At 41.4% G+C, this 27,909-nt stretch overlaps 1 protein-coding gene across 4 annotated transcripts in view; it reads right to left on the bottom strand.

The window, feature by feature from the left end:
* Window positions 1-11,998, bottom strand: part of MATN2 (matrilin 2) — a 131,393-nt gene extending 119,395 nt beyond the window's left edge. For 2 of the 4 annotated variants that reach the window (XM_016157843.2, XM_016157844.2), the window contains exons 1-3: window positions 11,596-11,813; window positions 7,504-7,719; window positions 666-833 (exon numbers count right to left, since the gene is read on the bottom strand). In XM_016157843.2, the coding sequence (XP_016013329.2) occupies window positions 666-833; window positions 7,504-7,645 (310 nt within the window). In that variant the 5' untranslated portion in view covers window positions 7,646-7,719; window positions 11,596-11,813. Of the gene's footprint in view, window positions 1-665; window positions 834-7,503; window positions 7,720-11,595 lie in introns of all 4 variants that reach the window. The other 2 variants (XM_016157847.2, XM_016157845.2) reach the window with 2 other exon arrangements.
* Between the last annotated feature and the right edge of the window lie 15,911 nt (window positions 11,999-27,909).

The following is a 27,909-nucleotide window of genomic DNA, read 5'->3' as shown; positions in this document are numbered from 1 at the left end:
CCTAGATCTATGCCAAAACCCATTCTCTCCCACTGACCCTACATCCCAGACTTACCAGAGCCCATATGTGCAACTAGGACAATTTATATCTACATTCTGTGTTTTTCATGACCTTTCCTTTCTCTTGGAGAAAGAAAAAAAAATTCCCCTGAAAAAAACATGTTCACTATGTCAGAATAACAGTTCCCTGACATCTTCTATCCCTATATCTTAATTCAACTCATGATGTTCCCACCTGTCTTCTGTGCCCACTCCTCCTACCGTCCACAAGCCCTCCTGCTCATTTCCCATGCTGCCATGGAGGGGAGCATTATTAACACAGATTAGGTGGACAAATCCCATTAAAAAATTCTCATGACACCCTTGTCTAGAGAAGTCCAACAAGGACCTTTTCAGATGAAAAATCTTGCCCTTGCACATTGGAAAACACTCAGGGGCCTCTATTAAAAAGAAGGCTTTGAAACAAGAGAGATTTCATTTTATCTTCCACATCCTCGACTCGGGATGCACTCATTACCAGTGAGATTCCCCTCCGCCTCTGCACACCCAAAAGGGCACCCAGGGACAGGGAAGTTTCTCCTACTGATGCCCATCCTCCGGCCTGGAGGTCCACCCATAACCACCCCTTCTGGTCTGCTTCTGTAGGTGGCACCCCCATCACTCACCCAGGAGTGCCGTCTGAGGGTGGGTCCGAGCGTGTCTCCCTCTGGAGATGGACCGGGAGGGTGGCCGCTCCCTGGCCTCTGTGGGGAGGAGCAGGATCTGCCCGAGAATCAGCAGAAAGAAGCCGACCTGCATCTTTTCCATCTTCAGGAAGGGGAAGCAGAGCAAAGCTATGACAAACAGAACAGGAGGAGGGGGCACAGTGAGATGTCTGACTGCCGCCCTGCCTTCTCACGTTTCACACATATCCCGTGTACTTAAAATGCCATTCGCGTGTGTGGTCCTTAAGAAATCAGGTAACTCCTATTGGTAGGTTCTTGGATACTCTGAGTAGGGCATGCATAGTTGGAATTTTTTATTGCTTTGGTTGCTATAAGACTGAATGGAAAACTTCAGGGGGAAAAAATCTATCCTGAAATTTCTTCTCAATTAAGTTTATTATCAATTATTCATAGTCACATTCTATACCTTGGATTTGAAAAAGGAAAAACTACATTTGAGGATTCCAAGTAACAAACAGTCTTTCAGTCTAACAATAATGAATGGCAAAAATTAATATGTATAAATTTCCCAAGGAATTCATGCAAAGCTGACGTAAGGTAGCATCACATAGCCAGCCTCCCAGCCTCCCACGCATATCTGTTAAGAAGGAGCATAGTGCAGTGGCTAAGGGCTTAGACTCTGGCACCAGACTACTCGGCTTTGAAACCTGGCTCTGACACTTGTTAACTGCGTGTGACCTTAGGCAAGCTACTTAACCTCCCAAGCCTTATGGGAACATGGATGATATTAGTTAATTGAGTGAGTTAATATATGTAACCAAAGAATTCAGAATACTGCCTGGTATACATGGGGAGGTGGGAACAAGCGAGCAAGCAAAGGAGCTAGAGGACCAGAGAAGAATAAGATCAAACCAGATGTTGAGTAAAAAGCTCTGAGATACATAAAGAATTTTAACCCTGAGTTGAGTTTCAGGTCTACAGGGGTAAGGGGAGTTTCAAACAGAGTTGTGTTTTCTTTACCAAAATAGAGCTGCCTTTACCTGTTCTCTGTATTGGTTCTAAAGAGTAGCTGGTGTGAAGGTTTGGGAGGAAGGATTCTAAGCACAGAGGTGTCATGGTCAGATCCAGGTTTTCCCAGGATGGCCTATCTCAGTGCTTCGCATGGGATGAGATAGACACTTGGCCACACAATGGATGATGTCAAGACTATTCTACCTGGCAAAACCTCACAGAGAAGGTAATATCCTGGTTCAGGTTAAAGTTTATTCTTCCATTATCTATGAACATAATGGGTATTACAGTGATTTATCAATGTATACATATTAGGTGTAGAGGAGGGAATATTTAAAGAGGAACAACATTAAAGCAACATTGTTGCATGTAAAATCTTTACTAAGTTCTTATCCTGTTCTTGGCAATTTCATCCAACTGACTTCATCTAATCCTTACACATATCTTGCAGAAATCGGAATTATTACTTCTGCTTTTTAGAGATGAGGAAATTGAGGCTCAGGGAAGTTCACTAACTTGACCAAGTTCACACAGCTAAGGTAAGCAAAGTAGGGATTCCGACTCAGGGAAAGCAGGCCAACTAGCCAATTCATTTATTAACATAAAACTCAATTCACTGCAGCAGTCAATTCATGAAAGGCCATAGATGTGTCACTGTCAGAGGCGGGAAGAGAGCAGGGCCAGGACAGGGATCATTTCCCAAAATTAAAATAAAATACTCAATAACTGAGTGAATTGTTTGTTCAGCAAATCGCTTTCAGGAATTGACCTGATGATGAACCCAGGCCTGTCAACCTTCAAAGTCTACAGTTTTTCACACTTGTTGTATTGAGGTAGCTCACTTTTCACTATGCATTAAAATTATATTAAAAATAGCAAATGTTTATTCAGGGCTTACTATGTGCCAGGCACTGGGCCAAGTGATTTAAATGTATTAAGTCATTTAATTCTTACAGTAACTTGGAGAGGTTAAGTCACGTACCCAGGATTATGTAGCCAGTAAAGGGGAAGCTCCAAGGCACACTGGCCCATTATAGATAACTACTGCCCCCACCTTTTTAAACAAATTGGACTGGTCCCTGTTCATAGCTTTAACTGTGAGATTCCTTCTCAGAAAAGGAAGAAAACTTAAAAAATTTTGCCTCTTTCTCTGCTCTTAAACCTACTTTAAAGCTTCCTTGATATTTATCACATTTTATAGGATAAGTGTGTTACATCATTTATACATTATTTATTATTTAATGCTGTTCTCCCTCCTCCAAACTGAGCCAATACAGATGCTCCCCCCCAACACACACACTCACACCCCATCAGCAGTTTCCATTTCTGCAGTTTCAGTTACCTACACTCAATCATGGTCCAAAAATATTAGGTAGAAAATTCCAGAAGCAAACGATTTATAAATTTTAAATTGCGGGCTGTTCTAAGTAGCGTGATGATATGTTGGGCCTTCCTGCTCTGTCATGCCCTGGATGTGAATCATTCTTTTGTTCAGTGTCTACACTACCCCGCCCGTTAGTCACTTAGTAGCCATCTTGGCTATCATATCGACTGTCATAGTATCACAATACTTCTGTTCTAGTTACTTTTATTTTATTTAATAATGGCCCAAAGAACAAGAGTAGTGATGCTGACAATTTGGATATGCCAAAGAGAGGTCAGAAAGTGCTCCCTTAATATGTAGAAAAAATATATATAGTAACATAGGGTTCAGCACTATCCAAGTTTCAGTCATCCAATGGGAGTATTAGAATGTATCTGCCACAGCTAAGGGGGCACAACCATACGAAGTCCATGTTTATTTATTTAAAAACAAATACAATATGCTCTTAAAGCTCACTTCTATCCTGACACATTTGCACTTAAATTCAAACATTTGGAACATAATGTGGTGGATAGTTCTCATTTTCAGACAAACCAAATACCATATCATGTGGTTTGGGTTTACTGTGGATTTCAAGAAGTGTTTGCATTTTCAAGTCGCCATTGCTAACTGAAAGGCAATGAGGATAGGTGAAGGCTAGGAAGTTAAAAATAAACAGAACTATGTACACCTGAAACTAATATAATATTATATGTTAACTATACCTGAAAAATAAAATTTTAAAAATAATCTAAAAATGATTTAAAAAATAAAATAAACAGAACTAAAACTTCTAGCTGTCTAACCCTGAGCAGGTTACTTAGCCTCTCTCTGCCTCAGTTTCCTCATCTATAAACTGGGGATAATAAACAGACCTGGTTGTTGTATGGATTAAATCAGCCCATATATATAAAGCACATGGATCACTGCCTGGCACATAGTAAGTGTTCAATAAGCATTAGCTACTTGTTTTTGTTATTATTATATTATTGTCATCATTATGCAATCAAGCAAATTAATATATACATTGTTAATTTTGTCATCCTAAGACATTTAATGTACCTTAACTTCTGTTTTTTAGAGATGAGGAAATTGAGATTTACTACTGTTATAATAAAACAGTGACACATAAATCCATAATCTAAAAATATATTTAGTGTCCGAAAATATTTAAAACTTCTTTTTTGTACTGCAATGGCACAGCAAGTCACAGGCTGGTAGAAAATCTTTGTAAAACATGTATCTGATATATTATTTCTATCCAGACAATATTAACTCTTATGACTCACTAAGAAAAAGACAAATCACCCATTTGAAAATGTGAGAAAGATTCGAATGGTCATATCACCAAAGAAGATATTCAGCTGACAAATAAATATATGAAAAGGCATTCAACATTCTTAGCCATTGAAAAAATGCAAATTAAAACCACAATGAGATTCCATGACACATCCACTAGAATAGCTACAATTAAAAAGGCTGATGTGACCAAGAATTGGCAAAGAATTGTGAATAACCTAGAACCCTAAAACATTGCTGGTAAGAATGCAAAATGGTACAGCCACTTTGGAAAACAATTTGGCAATTTCTCATAAAGTTAAACACACACTTGCCAAATTACACAGTACAGGGTGACCGACTGCCCTGGTTTGCCCAGAACTACCTGTGTTTATAACAGCGAAAGTCCTACATCCCAAGCAATTCCTCAGTTTCAGGCAGACTGGGATATTTCGTTCCCCCATCAGCAACCCCAATCCTAGGTATTTACCCAAAAGATATAAAAACACGTCCGCACAAAGAGCTATACTCAATGCCCCTAGAAGCTTTATTTGTAAAAGTTAAAAACTGGAAAAAGTGCAAATGTCATATATTGGTGAATGAATAAATAAATTGTGGTACATCCATGCAATGGAATACTACTTGAGAATTAAAGGAATAAGGAATGATGTACTGGATAAATTTCCAAATACTTATGCAAAGTGAAGGCAGCAAGAAGCAAAAAAATTACATACTGAATGATTCTAATTATTTGACATTCAATAAGGGGCGACATTATATGACAGAAAGCAGATCAGTGGTTCTGGGGGCTGGCGGTGGGAAAAGAGGATTGGCTACAAAGGGGCATGAAGGAAATTTAGGGGCTTATAGAAATGTTTACATCATGATTACATGGCTCTCTACATTTGTCTGAATGCATCAAATTGTACACTTAAAAGTGATAAATTCTATTGTATGTAAGTTATACTGTAAAAAGGCTGCTTAAAAGAAATTAAAAGAATGGGCACAAGGATAGAGTATACATGCTAAGATAAAGCCAGTATGGCAATATTAATATCAGACAAGATAGATTTTTATGAAAAATGAAATGGCAGTGAAACAAGAAAAAATAAGTCAGTGCATGTAGCCCATATTAATAATCATTTCTCAGTTCAGCATTTATAGCTGATAGCATTCAAAGAACAGGAGCCAATTCTAATTGGAAAATGGAATGATGTTTGAGAAACAATTTCTTTCATCTATGGGTATATGAGGAGAATTGTGCTGAGAAATAGAGATTAATTCAATCTGAACAGATTCTCTGAAGCACTTGGGAGCATTTGGAAAGAGTATTTGAAAAATTATAACAGCTTTGACTTTTGTTTAAGCAATTTTTCTCCTCTCCCTGGGACAATGAGTCTTTTCACTTAGTTTTACCAAGGGAGTGGGGGAAGAGAGAGAGGAGACTGTTCTGACCCTCTTAGCTGTGGGCTCTTCCAAGCATCACTATCTCAAGTAAATTGACATGCGAGTAAACTCCCATCAGAGTCAACACTACATGCTGGGGTCCCCGACAGGAGAGGCCTGGCTCTGCCATGCACACTGTGTGACCTCAGTTAGGTGACTTAATTCTCTGGGCTTTAGTTAGATAGCCATATGATGAGGGGCGTGGCCTGTAAGCAGTATTCCTCAACCTAAAGCAGACCACCGACCATGGCCACGCTACCTGCTATCCTGCAGAAAGTTGGGCATGCAGCTCTCTGAACAAGGAGAGAAAGGGGAGAACACATAACACTATTTAGGTGCCTATTTTTCGGCCAGGCCGTGAACTAAGTATTTTGTATATTTTCTTCTTATTTGATCCATACGATCATTCTGTGAGGTGGACACGTTCCCAAATTTATGGATGGAACACTGAAATTCACAGATGGAAACTGTCTCCAAGCCCTCAGAGCATCCCTCGGGTAGTCAGCTTACTTGTTAAAAAAAGGTTCTGAACAATGTCCCCAAGCTTGAAAGTTCTCAGACATCAGATTCCGTAGCTTTGTCCCTCAAAGGCCATTCCATCAGCACTCCGAGCAGGCGTGCTAACTACTCTCTGTGTCCATGGTGTCACAGCACTGGAGCTGCAGCAGTCTCGGGCTGAACTTTCCTGTCTCCCACCTAATGCCAGAATCCCCATCTCGTGCAAGGCGGGCATGTGGGAACCCAGCCTCCGCTAGGACTCAAGGCCATGGTTTTCAGGCAGCTCTAAATTTTAGACTGCATTCCCCTTGATGTTTACCTGACATTGCCTGTCTGTGGTTGTAGTAGTAAAGGCCTGCTTGCCAGCTCACCCTTTCCAGTTATAGAGTCATCTTCTTCCACTAGAGTCCTTTCACCATTAAGGTGACCCCACCTGTGCAGCCACCCAAAGTGGGAATTTACAGGCAGCTTCCACATCTTCCTCACGTCACCATCACATTCATGAGTGGACAAACCCTGGTTTCCCACCTCTGTATGGCAGCCCTGTCCAGCACTCCGGACTGTCCCCACCACTGACCGCCGCAGTGATGCTCCATCCTTTCCATTTTTCTCCCAGACTCTCACAGGAGCTTTAGAACTGCTCTTCCTGCCAAGGGTCCTTCATCTACTGGTCCCATCCTTCTCTGTTCAGAACCTACATGTTAATATTCAAGGCACTCCATGATGCCCCACTGCCCACCCCTCCAACCCGGCAGACCCCCCACCCATGCTGGAAGAACTCAGGTTCCTGTCATAGCTGAGCACCCTCACACATGCCAGTCCCCTGGCCTGGAAGGTTGACACTCTATATTGATCAAAATTGTCTTCACTCCTCAGGCCTCAGCTCACGTCACCCACTTTCTAAAATGTTCTCCGATTTTCCCAATGAGGATCGACTTTTCTACACACCCTTGACAATGGGTTTCTTATCTGCTCTACTGCTTGGTCCCTTTTTCTTGCTACTGTATCTGTCTCTCTGCCTAGAATGTGAGCTATTCCTTGGGATCGCACTTTGTCATTTCTGTATCCCTCACATGCTCAGTGCTGAATTTTGTAAGTAAATTTTTAGAAAATAAATAAATGTTGAATAACACATTTATTGATCAACAAAAGATCAATAAATGTTAACTCATACTGGCCCCGTTTGTGCACCAGACAACTGCCAAGGCTGAGCCAAGGTCTTCCTCTATATACCATATTCACCTGAATGTAGGAGACCCCAATGGCTGTCTCCTGTGATGGAAGGATCCTTGCCTTTTCCCTCTTGCTGGCTGGAATGAGGGCATGCAGGCTGGAGCCCCAGAAGCCATTCTGCGCCGTGAGGCACCATGGAAGTGGAAGCCATGCTTCATGGGAAGAGCAATGAGACAGGAGTGTGGGTCCTGGCCACTCTCACTTTGGATTCACTGCCTCCAACTGCTAGAATACCAAACAGAAATAAACTTCTTTCTTGAAGCCACGATCATTTCAGTTTTTTCTGTAACTTGGAATTGAACACAATCCTAATTAATAGACTGTTTCTAAGTCCCTTCTATTGAATCCATCTGGCACTAGCACTAAATTCAGTCTTCCAAACACAGTATCATGTTTCTCATGCTTCTGCTCAAAAACTTTCAGTGACTTCCACATACCATTAAGATAAAATCTAGATTCCTTAGCTTAGCAGTCAAAGCCCCATAATCTGGCCCTGTGTTACAATGCTAACCTCAGCAACTCCCCCCAGCCACCCCAACAATACCCCACTCCCAACACACACACACACACACACACACACACACACACACACACACACACACACACTCATTAACCCTCCTTTCTGGCCCAGTAGCTCCATACAGTACCTCTTTCTCTCTGCTGGTTGGATTGAGTTAGAACAACTGAGATATGGATAGGTGACTATGTTACCTTATGTGGCAAAAGGGACTTTGTCGGTATGATTAAATTAAGAATCTTGAGATGGAGATATCAGCTTAAATTATCTAAGTGGGCCCAATATAATCACAAGGATCTTTATAAGAGGGAGAAGAAGGGGCGGGGAGAGGAGGGAGGAAGGGGAGAAGAGAAGGAGGAGGAAGAGGGAAAAGGGAAAATGGAAAAGGGGGAGACTGGAAGATGGAAGAAGAGATTTGGAGCCAAAAACCATAGGAAGCTTTTGGAAGCCAGAAAAGGCAAGGGAACAGATTTTTACCTAGAGCCTCCAGAAGTAATGTAGCCTTGCCGACACCTTGATTTTAGCCCAGTGAGATTTATTTAAGACTTCTGACCTCCAGAACTCTAAGATAATAAATTGTTGCTGTTTTTAAGCACTACATTTGTGGTCATTTGTTATAGCAGCCACAGGAAACTAATACAATAACCTAAAATACCAGTGGGGGATTCCAATGAGGGGTGAGCCACACTCTCCAATGGTAGATAACAATTCCTGTAACAAAAGTCTTAGAACTTTCCCAAATGCTAGCTGGTCCACTTGCTCAGCCATTGACTACGTGCAGATACTTTGGTAAAAATTTCAGTTTCAACAAACGTTGAACATTACTGTAACCTACACACTGGTGGATTCTTACAAATTAATTATCTCATTTAACCTTTACAACAACCCTACAGCATAGGTAGTATCATGCCCATTTAATGGATGATACAACTGGGCCTCAGATAATATTGAGCACTTATACTGAGCCAGGCACTTCATGTGTATTAATTAGTTTAATTCTTCCAACGATCCTGTTCCCCATTTACAAATGAAGAAACTGAGGCACAGAAAGTTTAGGTAACTCTTCAAAATCCTTCCAGGTGGTGAGCGGCAGGACTGAGACTGGAATCCAGGCTCTTCAGGTTCCTACGTTAGTGAGTGTGCTCTGGGTTGTATCCCCAACGCACATCACTGCCATCCTTATGATCACCTATTATCGACAACAGCTGAAGCCTCTGGAATCAAGCCCAGCACTGCCTTTCTCTCTGAGGCCCCTTGATGGTCTTGCTGGGTAAGGCAGTGGTGGCTGTCTGCCGAGGCACAGGGCAGAGTTCAAAGATGATCTCACGGCTGGAGCTCCAAGTGGCAACTGGTCCTTTGGAAGCAGTTCCCTGGCACTGTTTATTAGCAACAGTGATGACATGCTCTACTCTCGACTTGGCACTTCAGCCCTCCTCTTCCCCTGACCCCCCTCAGTTATTCCCAGATGCACATTAAATAAGGGGAGCCCTTCTGAGCTTCCCTAACTATGAGGAGTTGCAGGAAAGTGCTCTCTCAACCATGCACTTGCCACAGGTTAGAGACAGCAAGTCCCGAGGAAAGCACTGGAGACTCTCTCGTCCACTTGACTGGTCTCAAACTCAACTGCTCACCCCCCTCAGATGTCCTCTCTCACTGCCCACCCAGCTCATGCCCACCACCTTAGCCAGGCCAGCATTTACATCCACCACAGGCTCTTCTGCCTGCTTGTCCTGAGACCTGAGCCTGTCTCTACCCCTTTTCCATCCCCACCCCCTCTTCGCCTCATGGTTTCTCTTAGACACCAGTCAGAGCTGTTTCTTGGCAAACCATGGGATTTCTTCCTAGAACCTCCAGTGACTGTCTTATTCTTCTCTGTCTTTCAAGGAGCAATCATCTATTTCCTTTTCTTTAAATCTTGGGCCTCATTTCAACTACATTTTGCTGGCAGAGATATATGGTGTTTGCTGATAAGAGCTTCAGGCATGACAACCATCCGAGGGTGTCTCAGAGGTGGACTCTACAATAGCATCTCCAGCGACTGAGCTCAGGCCTCAGTGGCTCTAGTTTGCCTGGGTCTGGACTCTAGAAGCAAGAAACCTTAGAGCCCTGATTTGTAGAAAAGAGAGGCCTAGCAAACTGGGGGAGTGGGGGGAGGGATTGAGACTGAATTTTACTGGCAGGAATGAAAGTATAAACAGATAGGGAAGTAGAAGGTGAAGAGCCACAGGTCTCTGCTTCCTTAACAAGGATTCTAAGGAACCAAGCTCCAGGGGCCGAGAGGACACTTCACAGATCATAAACTCATCTTGATATCTTGACATGGTTTTATGAGGCTGTCTCTTTGAAAGCAGGCAGGGAGAGCTGTGCAGGAGTGGGCTCCTACATGGAAAACTCCAGTTAAATACATGCAGATCATCTGCCACCTTCATGTATCCACTGAGAGGTTATCTTCATGAGTTGGGGAGGAGGTGACTACTCATAAGAATGCCTTGCTTTTTCTGGAAAGACAGGTGATGGAACTCACTATCTAACCTTAGGATGCACCCGGAATTGTTCTAAGGACTTTAACAATCCTCACAGCCCTGTAGATATTATCATATCCATTAGACAGGTAATAAGGGGATAGGGTAGTTGTGTAATTCCACGGTTACTAACCTAGGCAAGCTATGCAGACCAACCCCAGAGTTCCTGCTCTTGGCCTCAGCCCCCTACAGCCTCTTGATTGTGTCCTGACTGTCCCACTCCTGGAAGGCCGATTAAACGCACGTGGTGCAGATGCACCCTGCCTCCCGGATTTATGACAATTGGGAATTTGGTCATCTGGGTTTCTGCAGGGTAAGAGTCCGTGATCCTGAGGAGCTACCTCCCTGAGCTTCTAGTCCTAGAGACCTTAACCAGAGAGGGTCTCCATTTTTCTGTCCTGTCCCCAAAATGTCCTCGGGCTTTCTAGCAACTACTATAAAATGTCCTCCCCTTTCTCTCCTTTCTCCATAGGTAGGGAGGCTGGAGCTTAAGCTGCCATAGAGAACCAAGAACAAAATCCAGACGACACGGGCATTCAAATACCAGCTGACCAAGGCCTGAGGGATGGGAACTGGCTTCCATCTGGCTTGCTAGTTGAATAGGGATCCTCTGGATACCTACCTACCTGCTCAACAAGTCTCCCTTTCCCCGGCCAATGGAGAGTAGGTCTGGGTGTCCCCGCGGCGGGGCACAGCGCCCCCACGGGGCACTCGGACGTGGCCGTTTTGCCGGGCGCCCGGCTCAGGGAGAGCGCCCAGCTCGCGGGGCCGGGGGCGGCCTCACTTCTCCCGGCAAGGGGTCCGGGCAGCGCGATCCTCCCTGGCGCACTCTGTCGCGAGGGGGTCGGAGCGATGGGCCCCGGGATGGGAGGGGGCGCCAGGCGTTCGGGGCCGCGCGGAGCCGCAGGGGCCGGGGCGCCAACGGGGGCGCAGGCCCGGGGTCAGCGCCCACGGGCGTCGGTCAGCCCAGGCTTTGCCCGTGCGTCAGTTGGTTGGTCCGTCTGTCTGCGCCCCAGGGCAGCGGGGCCGTGCCGAGTCCCGGGGAAAGCGCGCCCCGCTCACCTGCAGCCGCTGGCGCCTGGGAAGCGAGACAGAGGCGCGGCCACCCGGGTCTTTCTCGTGGGCCTCCTCGCCTCGTCGAGAGCCACGGGTACCCTCGGGGATCGCTCGTGGGAGCTGAGCAAGAAGCCCGCGCCGCTGCCGCTGTCTCCTCCTCGGCCGCCTCCTCCAAGTCCCATCCCCGAGCGCTCCTCTCGCTCTCTGGCTGCTTGGAAGGCTCGCGGCCAGCGCGGGCGGGCGACGGGGGAGGCGGCGCCGCGGCGGGCGGAAGGAGGGGTGTCCTTTTTGGGGATGGGGAAAGCGCGGAGAGGGAGCGGCCTTGAGTGCGGCCCCACCCTGCAGGCAGCCCCGGGAGCTGGGCACCTTAGCGGTGCGCCTTGCCTGCCGCCACCTGGCTCCGATCGGTTTTTCTGCAAGCCAATTGGGGATCGGACTCCAGGGGTCCGAAGCTGCAGGCTCAGAACCACGGGGAGCTTTGGGGGCTTGGTGGAAGGATGTGGAAGGGAAGAGCGAATCTCCAGGGGAAAAGGGAGTCACGGCAGGGGTCTTTTACCGTGAACTTGGGGTCAAGGTTGGCAGGAGGCATCCACCGATGACAACGAAGAAAAAGTGGTGAGAATTGGCGGCGAGTGCCAGGAGCTGTCTTGGCAGTGCCCAGAACACCCTGCGAGTACAAATTCGTATTAACAGAGCGTCCACCGACCAGGGACCAGGCCCCGGGATGAGGAGGGGCGTAGAACGTTAACACGAAAAGGAAACAAGAATCCTACCATAAAGGTCCCCAGAAAGTCTGGTTCAGACAAGACTCGAAATTATGGGCGAAGACTCCCGTTTTGTGAAATGGGAGAACGTGACCTTAGGTCCTCAGGGAACTTGGGAGCGATGCAGAACATAGGATTGGTCAGTGGCAGGGAAAGGGCCGGGCATCATCACTCTTCCTACTCTCCCTGCTCCTGGCCAACTGGAGTGACTGGGTTCTGCACAACAGGCCAGGACATCTCCTAATGATGGCTCCAAAATTCTATCCGGAACCACTAACCCCACGCACCCAATTCAGGTTTTAACGAGCTATAGGGGAGAGGCAGCAGAACTGAGTTAAGGAGTTTCAAAACCTCTGAATGTGCCAGAGTCTAATCATTTAGTGCTCTTGGCTGCCTTTACTCCTAACCATGCCTTCTTTTGATGACAGTTCATTTCTGGAATATAAAAAAAAAACACCATGTACAAAATCAATTCTTCAGAGAAGCTCCAGGAGTGGGTAATTAAAATTCCAGCCTTAAAGCAAGGGGTTAACATACTCAAGCCGTTGGGCAACTCAGTGGTACCATGATGCCAAGAAAGAATCTTGGATTCCTGTTCCCTTCCTAGCACCTTAGGCCCACTGGGCACTCTTGGCTTCCTGCACTGATTGGAAATAGTTTCTTTGTATACCTTAGGGAGGAGGAAGGTGGAGGTCAGAAAGCAGAGGAAAGTCTTCAGGAAATGTTTGGTCTCTGAAGACTTGGATCCCACAGATGAAAATTCTTCCTGAGTTAGGGCCAGTGAAAATCCCCTAGGAGCTGGGGAAGCTGAGTTACAGTTTTATGGAAACTTACATTTAAAATGTGCTGCCTTGTTCCAGCTCACCAGTATGATCCAGTAATTTACCAGGAAGACAATAGTAATTCCAAAATCCTTCCAAATTTTAAAGAATTGTAATTTGCTAACTGATTCCAGTGACTCTAGTGTCTGCTAACGAAAATGGGTGTTTTCCCCCACGGAGTTCCATTACTGTTCTTCAGAATAGGAAGTCTTTGTTTGAAGCATGCCTGGGGACAAGTCAAGTAGGTCAATGAGTTGTTCTACCTTATTAAATGATCTTCAGGTCTGCCAGAAGGAAAATGAAGCAAAAGTGAGTTCAGTGCCCTGAAATATCAAGTCAGAAAAAAAACATGCCTTAATTTCCCAGTTACCTTCAGAGTGAATGTGTGTTAAATAATAAAGGCTGCTAGGGAAAGCCCAAATTTTCTTTCACTGCCAGAGGCCCTGCTTAGTGCACAGAGACTCTTATTCAGAAGTGTGGAGTTAAGATTTTTAGTTCTCATGTAGACGCTCAAGCAAGCAGATGAAAATTAGTGTGTAGTATCTGAGAGTTCAAGAGTTAGAGTTGATAACTGTTTAAACTAATTACACCTTGGTAGCCATACTGGGTTCAACTCTCAGTTCTCGGTGTCCCCATGGGGTTTATTGTGGAGTGGAGTAAGGATTTGGTGGCAGGGGTGGGGGTGGGGCTTGTTAGACTCAGACTTTACATTCCTAAATAGCCTCAAATGTAGACTTTTGACCTAAGCATTTATGTGTTCCTTTTAAACAATAGCACTTTTTGTTTTGTTTTGTTTTGTTTTGCTTCCTAGAGGGCAGATTGAAATGAGACTATTAAACAGAAAGGAGACCAGAGTATAAGGAAACCAAAGAGCAGACAAGTTGGCTCTCAGACTCATAGCTTAAAATAAATCCTGTGCTGAATGGAGAAATGTAAAATTGCAATGTCACCTCACTTGCACTGTTTCTCTAGGTGACCGATAATGTTCAAGTCCCTTGAAACCTGTTGGCGCTCCTTCCCCTGTCACTCAAGTAGAAGGGCAGAATGTCTCACCTGGAAGAGGCGACACCTTTGGGTCAGCTGCCAAATGGAGATTAGGGCTTAAGAGGGAACCAATGCAAGGGAGTGGCGGGGTTTCCACTCTCGCTCAGGGTAGGGAACTCTCCTACCTGGAGCAATGCTTCCTTCTTGGTGCTCCACCAACATGGACAGCTGGTTCCATGTCCAGAGGGTCCCTTGAAGAACAGGCTGGCTGATGGCACCATTATCCCAGGTGAAATAATTTCTAAACAAATATATCATCCCACCTTGGAAAGACAGGATGAAAGTGATCAGGAAAAAACTAAAGCAAGTCAAAAATTTGTTCAGGAAAGCAGTACACATTTCAAATACTCAAATATTTATACATGATTTTTAACTTGGATCATTTGTTCCTAAGGGTGAGGACTAGGCCTTCTGCTTGTTGCAGATATTGCCCTATGCCATGCTATGGAAGGGATTGGGTTGTTGCTACTTTAACCTAGACCTTAGAGCCTTGTAGTGTTTGTGGAATCAGGTTGATGAGGCTACCTATTAAGAATGAGATAATAGGGTAAAGTGGGGAGCCTTAAGGCATAGGCAAGAGTGAGTGGAAATCTGACTTGTTTTCTCAGATATTGACAAGACTGAAATACCACCTGTCTTCCTGGAGGCTAGTTTCTACTTTTGAAGTGGAGGACGGACCTGATATGTGTGGAAGCATTGCTTAGAAACAGATTGCTGCTTCTTTCATTCCTAAACCTAGGAATTGGCACAAAGTGATCTGTTGTTAGAAGCCAAAAGCCTCATGCCTATGTCACTCAATTAATACCTCTCACAATGCCATTAATGAGTCTATGTCTGCATTGGTTGACTAGTATTAAATCAGATCGCAAGATACTTGGGCAATGAGTGTGTGTTTCTGTCCTATAAAATCATCCAGCCTGCTGGCAGAGTTCAATAAGTGGCAATTCAAGAATAACAAAAATATCAGAAGACAGGACTTTTCCACGTTCTCTCTTGCTGAAGAAAATAACTGGGACGCAGTTACTACCAGGGTCCAACAGAAGGGGAAACGCTGCAGATGGTCCAGTGGAAAGAATAAGGTGATGAACAGCTGAGGGCCACAGTAAATCTTATGATGGAGAAAAATAAGATGTAGTGCAATAAAGTAAACAATTTCATTGGTAGAGCAGTCTCTGAAAAGAAGTAATGAAAATGTCTTGACTCATTTAAAACAAGAATGACAAAGCAATTCCCAAGTATGGAAAGTGGCAGAACATTACTGGCTACATGTACACCAACTGTGAACCAAAAATTATTGAGAATAAGATGCAATAACCAAAGTTTTAAAGAGTTGAGAGTTTCTTTTAGTTAGAGCAAAATGTCTAAGACAGCTCAGGATCCCTGCCCAGGTGTAAGGAGAGGGCACTGATGAGCACTGCTTCACCTTTAGCTCTTGCTTATATATGGTGCAGAATAGGTTGTCAGAATAATTTTTTTAAATCAATTACAGCCAATTCTTGAACAATATAGGTTTGAACTGCATGGGTCCACTTATGTGTCAATATGTCAATATTTTTCAATAAATGTACAGTTGCCCTTCTATATCCCTAGGTTTTGCATCTGCAGATTCAACCAACTGCGGATTGAAAACAGTATTTTAGATCCACAGTTGGGAATCCATGGATATAGAGGGCCAACTGTATGCAGTGCTCTAGCCATTTTATATATGGGACTTGAACATTTGTGGATTTGGGGTCTGTACTGGGATCCTGGAACCAATCCCCTGTGGGTACCTACGGATGAATGTAGTTAAGTTTTGGGGGAGTCAAAAGTTATATGTGAACTTTTGACTGTGGAGGGGTCAGGGCCTTAGCGTTGTTCAAGGGTCAATTATAATAAAGGACAAAAACCACATGATCTTCTCAAAGGTGCAGAAAAACATTAGATAAAATTCAACACTTCTTTATGATAGAAACACTCAAAGCACTACAAATGCAAGGGACTTCCTCAACCTAATAAAGGGCATCTGAAAAACTCCCACAACTAACATCATACTAGCAGTTGAAGACTGAAAGGTTTCTCTCTAGGATCAGGAATAGACAAGGATTTTCTCTCTCACCACTTTTATTTAACTTTGTACCAGAAATTCTAGCAAAGGCAAGAAAATGAAATAAAACTCAGATTGGAAAGAAAGAAGTAAAACTATCTCTATTTGCAGAAGACATGATCTAACAGATAGTGTTGAGGCTCAAGAAAGGCTACCCCAAAATATGCCACAGTGGCATATTGATTATTTTGAACTGAAGTTGCTTAAGAAACAGCCTATACAAATACATTCTTACCCCCGCTCTTCCCTCCTGAAAGCAGGAAATAAATCTTCCATATGAAAGTATCCTCCTGTGCCAGGAGGATAAAAGGCATCCTTATCACCAGAGTTAGGGAATTCAAGGCTGAGAAAACTGTATAAACAAACTGTGTTACTTCTTCATTAGTTTGCTACCTCAAATACAAACTCCCTCCCCACTTTTTTGGTTCAATCTTTACAAATAATTGTTTCTTTGTCTAAAAATATGATATAAACAGCCTGCTTTGGTCACTTTAGGGGTCTCATTTCTATGAGACCTCTATGTATATACATTAAATTTGTTTCTTTTTTTCCTGTTAATCTGTTTGATGTCAAGTTAACTGTTAGACCTGTCAATTAGAGGTAAGAAGGGTGGGAGGAAAAATACCCCCATCCAGTAAAATATTCAGTAAAAAAAATATTAGAACTAATAAATCAATTCTTTAAGATCACAGGATACAAAATGAATAGATAAAAATTAATTATATTTCTATACAATCTGAAAGTGAAATTAAGAAAACAATTCCATTGACAATTGCATCAAAAAGAATAAATCACTTAGAAATAAGTTTAACACAAAAAGTAAAAATGTTGTTGAAATAAACTAAAGGAGATCTAAATAAATGGAAAGACATTCCATATTCATAGATTGGAAGACTTAATATTGTTAACATGACAGTACTCCCTTAATTTATCTAAGAATAAATACAATCCCTATCAAAATCCCAGCTGGCTTCACTACAGAAATTAAGCCGATGTTACAGTTCAGATGGAAATTCAAGAAACCCAGAGTAACCAAAATAATCTTCAAAAAAAAAAAAAACAAAGATGGAAGTTCTGGTCAAGATGGTGGGGTAAGCAAACATTGTGCATGTCTTCTCTCATGACTGCATTAAAACTGCAACTAAATTGTAAAAAAGTCAACCTGGAGAACAAGCTGAAGACTAGCTGAACAGAACACCTATAACTGGGGACATGAAGAGACCACACTGAGACTGATAAGAGGGGTAGAAACACTAAACGGGCTGGTCCTACATCTACATGTGGTGATTGAGCATCAGAAGGGATATCTCGGCTGCAGAGGCCCTCCTGGTGGAGCGAGGGGCCCCAGCCCCACATACCAGTGTTTCCCACTCAGGATTCTGATGCCAGGAAGAGGAGTCCCCACAAAATCTGACTGTGAAAAATAGGGAGAATTCTGACTTCCTGGGTGAGACAGAAGGTAGCTGGAAATCCAAATGACCCTCAAAGGGCTCCCACATAGCCTCACTCACTCGCAGGTACTCACCCTGGGCTCTGGCAGAGGGACAGAAGTTCGGGAGATGCCTGAGACATACAGGGAAAGACTTAGTTGTGTGGCTTCAGGGCAAGGGCTGGAGGGACAGCTGCCATTGTCCCTTTGATGAGCCCTCCTCCAATACAACCTGTAAGTGAGCTCTATCTTACCTGTGTTGAACTTTCCCCTATGACCAAAAGTGAATCTGCATTGGCCTGATGAGATCTGATCGTTCCACCTCAGCGACTCCCTGAGACCCTACCCTACTTAACTCACAATCACAGGCAGCAATTTTGTTAATGGGCAAAGAGCCCTACCCTGCACTCTAAGCAGGAGATACTTTCAGCAGCAATTAATAAGCATTGGCTCTCACACCTCGGGAGACACTTTCAGTGGTGGGCAACCAGCCCTAGCCCTAGCTGCAGCATCTCTTGAACAAATCTTGGGGGTCTGCAGGCCCGAGTTAGGCAGTAGTTGGTTTTGATGTGATCTGAGACTTTTGAATGTGGCCACAGGATCAGCACTGGCACCAAATCTGAATCTGTACCAATCTGAAGAACACCACTTGCCCCAACCTAGTGACTCTCTGGGACCCCACTTAAATCAACTCACATACTTCCCGAGGCTCTCTCATCAGCTGAGCCTTATAGGCAGCCAGCAGGCAGCCTCAGTCTTATAGGTACCCTGGGCCTTTTGCTGAGCTGCCCCACGCCTGGTACTGGTGGCAGTCAGCCTCAGTTCTCCACGTGACCTCTCCACCATGCTTCCAGATCCAGCTCAGTCAGTGACCAAACATGGATAACTTTGTAGTTACTACCAGGTATTAGGTCACAGGCAGTAGCTGACCTTCTCCTGCACAGGAGCCACTCACAAGGGACTCCAGAGCCAACACACCCAGAGGCTGGCATCAGTCCTCAACAGAGCACCACCTAAATAACCTCACAAGTGGCACACCAAAAGAGTTGCCTCAACAGGCACCTAAACCTGCTGGGGCGAACTCCACTCCGTAGGGTCAGCCCCCACATGGCAGCTTTTGAGTTGTGAACATAGCCAATCCTCACAACTAGTCAGCCTGAGAGTCAATCCCATTCACTGATGTGCCAAAATGATCAAGGCTAAACTACAACAGAAGAGTATACACAACCACACAAGGGTCACTTTTGGAGCACCCGATGCGGGTGATCAGAGAGTGTACCATTGGGCCACACAAGAAACCTATTACATAAGGCCATCAGGTTAAGACTAAGAGATGTAGCTGATCAACCTAATACTTAGAAATGAACACACAGAGGCGGCTAAAACGAGAAGATGAAGAAACATATCCCAAATAAAAGAAACAAAGAAAACTCTAGAAAAAGAACTAAATGAAATGGAGGCAAGCAACCTACCAGATAGAGTTAAAAACACTGGTTATAAGGTTGCTTAATAATTGGGGAAGAATAGATGAGCTCAGTGAGAACTTCAACAAAGAGTTAGTAAGCATAAAAAAGGACATAGAAACCATGAAAAAAAATCAGAAATGAAGAATACACTAGATGAAATCAATAGTAGATTAGATGAATCAGAGGACCAAATTACTAATATGGAAGACAAGGTAACAGAAAACACCTAATCAGAACAGAAAAAAAAAAAATTAAAAAATGGAAAGTTTAAGAGACCTCTGAAACATCGAGTGTCCAACATTTGCATCATTGGGGTACTAAAAGAAGAGGGCAAGGTATTGAGAACCTATTGAAAGAAATAATGACGGAAAACTTTACTAACCTGGCAAAAGAAATAGACATACAAGTTCAAGAAGCACAAACAAGAGTCCCAAACAAGAGGAACCTCAACGATCTATACCAAGACACATCATTATTAAAATGGCAAAGGTTAAAGACAAAGAATTCTAAAAGCAGCAAGAGAAAAGCAAATAGTTACTTATAAGGGTACTCCCATAAGAATGTCATCTGATTTCTCAACAGAAATGTTGCAGACTGGAAGGGATTGGCATGAAATATTCAAAGCAATGTAAAGAACGAACTTACCACCAAGACTATTCTACTCTGCAAGGCTATCAATTAAAATTGAAGGTGAGATAAAGTCTTCACAAACAGGAACAAGCTAGAAGAATTCACCATCAACAAGACAGTATTTCAAAAAATGTTGAGAGAACTTCTTTAAGAAGAGGAAGAAAAAATAAAATAAATATAAATAACACAATGACAATAACTATGTACCTATCAATAATCGCTTTATATGTAAATGGATTAAATACTCCAATCAAAAGACATATGGTAGCTGAATGGATAAGAAAAGAAGACCCATGCATATGCTGTCTATAAGAAACCCACTTTAGATAGATACACACACACACTGAAAGTAAAGGGTTGAAATTGCCTTTCCATTTCATGCAAAAGGAAAGGGAAAAAAAGCAGGGGCAGCAATACTTATATCAGACAAAATGGACTTTAAAATAAAGTTTACAAAAAGAGGCAGAGAAAGACATTACATAATGATAAAGGAATCAATCCAACAAGAAGATAAAACTCTGGTAGACTTTTATGCACCCAACATAGGAGCACCTAGATATATAAAGCAAATATTGACTGACATAAAGGGAGAGATTGACAGTAATACGGTTATAGTAGGGGACTTTAACATTCCATTGACACCAATGGACAGATCTTCCAGACAGAAAATCTACAAGGAAACAGCAGTCTTAAATGATACACTAGACCAAATGGATTTAATTGATAGTTTTAGAGTGTTTCACCCCAAAGCAGCAAATATACATTTTTCTCAAGTGCACATAAAACATTTTCCAAGATAGACCACATATCAGGCAACAAAAGAAGTCTCAGTAAATTTAAGGAGATTGGAATCATATCAAATGTCTTTTCTGACAACAATGGTATGAAATCAATTACAAGAAAAAAACTGAAAAATACACAAACACATGGAGGCTAAATAACATGCTATAAACAATGAATGGGTTAACAATGAAATCAAGGAAGAAATCTAATGATATGTTGAGAAAAATGAAAATAAAAACACAATTCAAAATCTATGGTACATGGCAAAAGCAGTCCTAAGAGGGAAATTCGTAGCAACATAGGCTTACCTCAAAAACAAGAAAAATTTTAAATGGACAATCTAACCTTACAATTAAAGGATCTATAAAAAGAACAGCAAAGAAAGCCCAAAGTGAGTAGAAGGAAGGAAATAATAAAGATCAGAGAGGAAATAAATGAAATAGTATCTAAAAAAACCAATATAGAAGATCAATGAAACCGAGAGCTGGTTCTTTGAATGGATAAACAAAATTGATAAACCTTTAAATAAACTCAACAAAAAAAAAAAAAGAAGAAGAAAGGAAAAAAGAAAGAGAAAAGAAAAAAAAGAAAAGAAAAAGAAAAAAACAACCCAAAAGAAATAAGATTAGAAAGAAAGAGAAGTGACAATGGACTCCACAGAAATACAAAGGACTATAAGAAAAACTACAAGCAATTATATGCCAACAAGTTGGACGATCTGGAAGAAATGGATACATTCCTAGAAACATATGATCTTCCAAGACTGAGGGAAGAAGAAACAGGAAATCTGAACCAATTGACTACGACCAATGAAATAGAAACAGGAATCGAAAAACTCCCCCAAAATAAAAATCCTAGACCAGATGGCTTCATAGGTGAATTTTACCAAACATTTAAAGAAAAAAATAACACCTATTCTTCTCAAACTATTCCAAAAAATTTAAGAGGAAGGAAGGCTACCCAACTCATTTTTACAAGGCCACCATTATTACCTTGATTCCAAAACCAGATGAAGACATTACAAAAAAAAAAAAAAAAAAGGAAGGTAAGAAGGTATAGGCAGATATCCCTGATGAACATAGATGCAAAAATTCTCAACAAAATATTAGCAAACCAAATTCAGCAATACATTAAAAAGATCATATACTAGGATCAAGTGGGATTTACTCTTGGGATGCAAGCTTGGTTCAATATCTGCAAATCAACTAATGTGATACACCACATTAACAGACTGAAAGATAAAGAACACATGATCATATCAATAGATGCAGAAAAAGAGTTTGATAAAATGCAGCACCGATTTATGATAAAATCTCTCAGCAAAGTGGGAATAAAGGGAACAGACTTTAACATAATAAAGGCCATATATGACAAACCCACAACTAATATCATACTCAATGGGGAAAAGCTAAAAGCATTTTTCTTAAGATCAAGAACAAGACAAGGATGTCCACTCTCACCACTTTTATTCAACATAGTATTGGAAGTCCTAGCCACAGCAATCAGACAAGAAAAAGAAATAAAAGGCAACCAAATTGGAAAGGAAAAAGTAAGACCGTCATTATTTGCAGACGACATGTAGAAAAAGAACCCTAAAGAATCTACCAAAAAAACCTTTTAGAACTGACAAACAAGGCAACAAACTCTCTGACATTGCTCTTAGTAGTATTTTATATATATATATATCTCCTTAGGCAATATCTCCTTATGCAGGGGAAACAAAAGAAAAAATAAATGGGACTATATCAAACTAAAGATTTTTTGCATAGCAAAGGGAACCATCAATCAAATGAAAAGACAATCCACTGAATGGAAGAAGACATTTGCCAATGATATATCAGTTAAAGGGTTAATACCCAAATTCAAAAGAACTCATACAACTCAACAACCAAAATAACAAATAATCCAATTAAAAAATGGGCAGAGGACCTGAATAGCTATGAAAGATGCTCAATGTCACTAATCATCAGAGAAATGTAAATTAAAAACACAATGAGATATCACTTCACATTTGTCAGAATGACTATCATCAATAAGTCAAAAAACAAGTGTTGGCACAGATATGGAGAAAAGGGTCCCCTCAGACACTGTTGGTGGGATTGTAAATTTGTACAGCCACTATGATCTAGCAATTTCACTTCTGAGTATTTATCCAAAGGAAACCAAAACACTAACTCAAAAAGATATAGGCAACCTTATGTTCACTGTGGCACTATTTATAATAGCCAGGATACAGAAGCAACTGAGGTGCTCATCAATAGACGATTGTATAAAGAAGATGTGGTACATATATTCAATGGAATATTACTCAGCCACAAAAAATTGAAATCTTACCATTTGCAATGACATGGATGAACCTATGCTAACTGAAATAAGTCAGACAGAGAAAGACAAAAAACATATGATCTCACATGCGGAATCTAAGGAACAGAATAAATGAACAAAAGGAAAACAGACTCATAGATACAGAGAACAAAGTGGTGGTTGCCAGATGGGAGAGGTTTTGGGGGGCTGGGTGAAAAAGATGAAGGAATTAAGAAGTGCAAATTGGTAGTTACAAAACAGTCATGGGGATGTAAAGTACAGAATAGGGAATATAGTCAATAATGTTGTAATAACTATGTATAGTGCCGGCTGGATACTAAACTAACTGGGGTGATCACTTCATAAATTATAAAATGTCTAACCACTTACTGTACAACTTAAACTAATATAAAATAATATTGAATGTCAACTCTAATTGAAAAAATAAAAATTAAAAAACAAAAGAAAAAGAACAAAGTTTGAGGTCTCACACTTCCTAATTTCAAAACTTATCACAAAGCAACAGTAAATCAAGATAGTGTGGCACCTGAATAAAGCTAGACCTATAATTTAATGGAATAGAATTGAGAGTACAGAAATAAATCTTCAGTCTACAGCCATGCTACCCTGAACAAGCCCCACCCTGTCTGACCTCAGAAGCTAAGCAGGGTTGGGCCTGGTTAGTACTTGGATGGAAGACCACTAGGAAGACCAGGGGCTGTAGGCATATAAAAATAAAATAAATAAAATAAAATAAAATAAGGGATTGTAAGCTGACAAAGTCCTTGCAATCTGTGTAGTCAACCAAGGGTTGCCTTCCCTAAAAAATTTTAAGAATTTAAAAAACTAAATAAAATAAATCTTCACATTTACAGTTAATCAATTTTCAACAAAGGCAACAAGAGGGGAAGAATTTTAACAAGTAGTGCTTGAATAACTAGATAGCCACATGGAAAAGAATTAAGTTGGATCTTTTCCTCCTTACCACGTACAAAAATTAATTCAAAATAGATCAAAAACCTAAATGTAACAGCTAAAGCTATTACATTATGAGAAAAAAAAAACGTAGAAATAAATCTTCATTACCTTGGATTAGAAAATAGTTTCTTGGCTGTGACTCCAAAAACACAAATAACAAAATAAAATAAATTGGATTTCATCACAATTAAAACTTTTGTGCTTCAATGGATACCATCAAGAAAAGAAAATTCAAAGAATGGGGGGAGCTTTTGGAAATCATAGACTTGTGTCTTATTTTGGCAAATAAGAGACTTGTATCTGGAATATATAAAGAACTCTTACACTTCAATGACAAAAAGACAATTCACTTAATAAATGGGCAAATTTTCTGAATACACATTTCTCCAAAGAAGATACACAGATGGTCAATAAGCACGTGAAAAAAATGCTTTTAACATCATTCACCATCAGAGAAATACAAATCAAAACCACATCATTCACACCCACTAGGATGGCTATAATAAAAAGATGAGCAACAACAAGGGTGTGATGATGTGGAGAAATTGGGACCTTTGTCCATTGCTGAATGGTACAGCTGCTATGGAAAACAGTTTGCTCCTCAAAAAATTATACATAGTTATATGATTCAGCAATTCCATTCCTAGATACATACCCAAGAGAAATGCAAACATATGCCTACACAAAAACTTGTATGCAAATGCCTATTTATAATAGTCAAAAGTTGAAAACAACCTGTACATCCACCAACTGATGAATGAATAAGTAAAATAAAGTAATATCCTGTAATAAAAAGGAATGATATATGCTACAAAATATACTAATACACCATGGATAAACCTTGAAAACATGCTAAGCTTAAGACTACATGTGGTATGACTCCATGTCCAGAATACAAATCCATTGAGACAGAAAGTATATCAATGATTGCTGTGAGATGGGAAGGTTAGAGGGAAATGGTGAGTCACTACTGATGAGTGTGGGATTTCTTTTGGGAGTAATGAAAATGTTCTAAAATTGTGGTGATGGTTGCTCAAATCTGTGAATAATATTGAGAAGCATTAAATCATATACTTTAAACTGGTGAATTGTATGGTGTGTGAATTATAGTAATACATTTTTGATTCATGGGAAGAGGGCAGGTTTTAATTAAGTCATACAAACATTTTAGTTTCTTTGAGCCAGATTGCTTTTCTTCCTGGTTTGCTTACCCTCCTTTGAAAGCTGTCCTTCTTGGAACCAGGTCTGTCACAGGTATGCAAGAATGGCTTCTTGTTCTGCTCCTCAGCTTCCATTCCTGTGTTTGAATTCCTTTTCTGATTACTGCTTTACACTGCAGGACTTGCCTGCTGGTGGGGACTTCTGTTACTAGTGTCGTGGTCCCTGCCACAGGGAAATTCACCTGGCTTTATTACTAAATCTTGTGATATTTTTGTAAAGGAGAGAAGACAAACATACTTTATCACACATGGTTTTCCAGAGGTTTATTTACATCTGAAGTGCTCAGGAAGTGGGTGAACACATCGCTGTACTTCAGTTGCATGTTAGCTGTTCAGAATTTCTCCCCATATACCCAAGGCCTCAGGATTCCATAAGATCTCAGTTCTGGTCATTGCTTGCTCTAATGATACAATGATCTACTAGGAAAGGAAAAAGAGAAAGTTCCGATGGAGAGGCACATTCAGTGATTTAATTCTTCATTCGGAGCAGAGTGAATTAAGTTCACATAAAAGGAACTTGATCACAAGAATCATAGGAGCTGAGAATATGTTTCCTTTTGATTTCAAATTGAAGCAGCGCATCAGCTAGCCTCTTATCTGCGCTGTCCTTTAATCTTTCTTCAGGGATCAATCCCTTTATTACCAAGTAGCTGTTTTTTTCCTACCACTTTTCCAACTTTCTAGAATCAAGATTTCCTCCTCCCCCAGACACACACACACACACACACACACACACGCACGCATGCACGCACACACGCTTGCTCACTCACACACTAAACAGTGCTCTGGCAGTGGCATTGGTAGGGTTTGCGGGAGTAACCTTCCCTTGGTTTCCTCAGGCTATAGAAATGATACCTTTTCCAGTGGTTTCTTCTGAGAGTAGAACTTGAGCCCCACTGAGCTGTTCTTAAAGGGTGTCATAATTGCTATGGGTGGCATTACAGGTGGTTTTAATTTCTCTCATATGCTTCTTTATTCTTATTCTAACAACCATTTTTGAGTTCCTTCTATTTGCCAGACAAGTTCCAGGTGCTGAGGACAAACCAGTAAGGGACACAAGACATACTCTACGTGTTTTAATCTTCTGGGGGATTACAAGGTAAAAAGCAACAGGAACCATAGAGTATAAGATATGCCTTGTTCTGGACACGGGATATGCTACAGTAGAAGATAAAACCTCCCAGACAAGTGGGTCATGGAAAACTTCCAGAAGGAAATTATTTTCAGATTCAGACCCAAAGGATGAATTATTAGCTTTATACGTTTTTTGCGACACATTACGTACGTAATTTTTTTAAGTCCACGAGTTTACAATGTTTCCTGATGTACAAATTGTGCCTGGATTCTCTATTAAGATGTTTAAGAAGGTAGGTCTCAGTGACATAGATGATACAGTGCATTGTCACAGGGCAGAAGAAAGTCTACAGTACCAAGGGAAAGGACTTCTGTATTCTGTCTTATAAGTGTGAAAATTGATGCCATGATCCAGGCTTTCCAAGGCAGGGACAATGGCAGTGAAGGAAGTTGAGTCTCAAGGCCCCCAACTCTTCTTCTAAGACAGTGCAAACAAATTACATCACTATTCTTCTTACGTACTAGCCTGAGTTATAATATTTAAAATTTTAATATGTGTATTCTTCTCAAAGACAAATCAGTGCAGTTTAAAATGGTACCTAATTTCCTCAAAAGGAAATTGCTCAATTAACTACTCAAAAAGGGCCAACTCAGTTGATCTTCTTGCCTGAATAAATTCTTTACAATAAGAATTAAAAGCTGATAATTTGCAGAGCATTTTCCAGTTTAATTAAATAGAAAACTGACAGCATTGCTTGTGTAATACAAATCTCAAGATCCACCCTATTTACAACATGCACGTGGCTTTGAATGACTTCCTTTCCTTCTTGAGATGTATTAATTCCAACGAGTAGAAATCATTGTTAGTAAGAAGTGAGGTTATATACAGAATTCTGATATTCTAGATGTCTCAAAGATATGCAACACCCACTTAGATAGACTCAATTAGAATTTAAATCCCATCTCTGCCAGTAACTGATGTGACTTTGGACCAACCAGTTATTTTCCTTTAAAAGTCTCATCTGTAAAATAGAGATGAAGAGTTAATATGTGCAAAGTGCTTAGTGGCATGACTGGCATATAGGAAGGGCTCAGTAAATGGTAATCATCCTACCTGATAGAAAGGTAGAAGCCACAGGGTTGGGGACTAATTAGATACGGGGAGAGAGACAGAGGGACAGGTAAAAAAAGCCTACGGCCTCTAGTTGGGATGGCTGGAATGATGGAGAGGCCAACAGATGCATGAGTCAACAGGAGCAGACTCGAGAAATTGAGACCAATTTTTCATTTTGGGCACAATGAATTATTATTTATTGAAACAGAACTATATTTAGGAACAATAATTTAGAAATTAATTTATTAAAATTAAAAATAATTTTAAAAATTAGGATATGTAATTTATAAAGGTCTAAAGTTAAGAGAACTAAAGAAAATCCTTTGAAAGTGAAATAGTGACAAAGAATAATTAAAATACTTTCCTCTGGTGAAAATGAGTACTGGGCAAAGTGACATCATACAAAGGCCATTGGGTCAGAGGGGCTTCCCCACCGGGTAGGACGCGGAGTCCTTTGTACAACAGTGCAGAGAGCAAACCCATTGTTCTCTGGTCACACAGAGAGCAGACTCATTGTTTCCTGTCTCTCCATAGCCAAGATGAGGGTTTCCCCAGGCAAAGACCACAGGTGGAAACCCTATCGGCCCCTTAGATTGGATGTTTCAAA

The sequence above is a fragment of the Rousettus aegyptiacus genome, unplaced genomic scaffold (assembly GCF_014176215.1).
Source record: "Rousettus aegyptiacus isolate mRouAeg1 unplaced genomic scaffold, mRouAeg1.p scaffold_m13_p_15, whole genome shotgun sequence".
NCBI lineage: Eukaryota > Metazoa > Chordata > Mammalia > Chiroptera > Pteropodidae > Rousettus > Rousettus aegyptiacus.
Note: the sequence above shows the minus strand (reverse complement) of the source record. Positions and strands in the feature narration are given on the sequence as shown.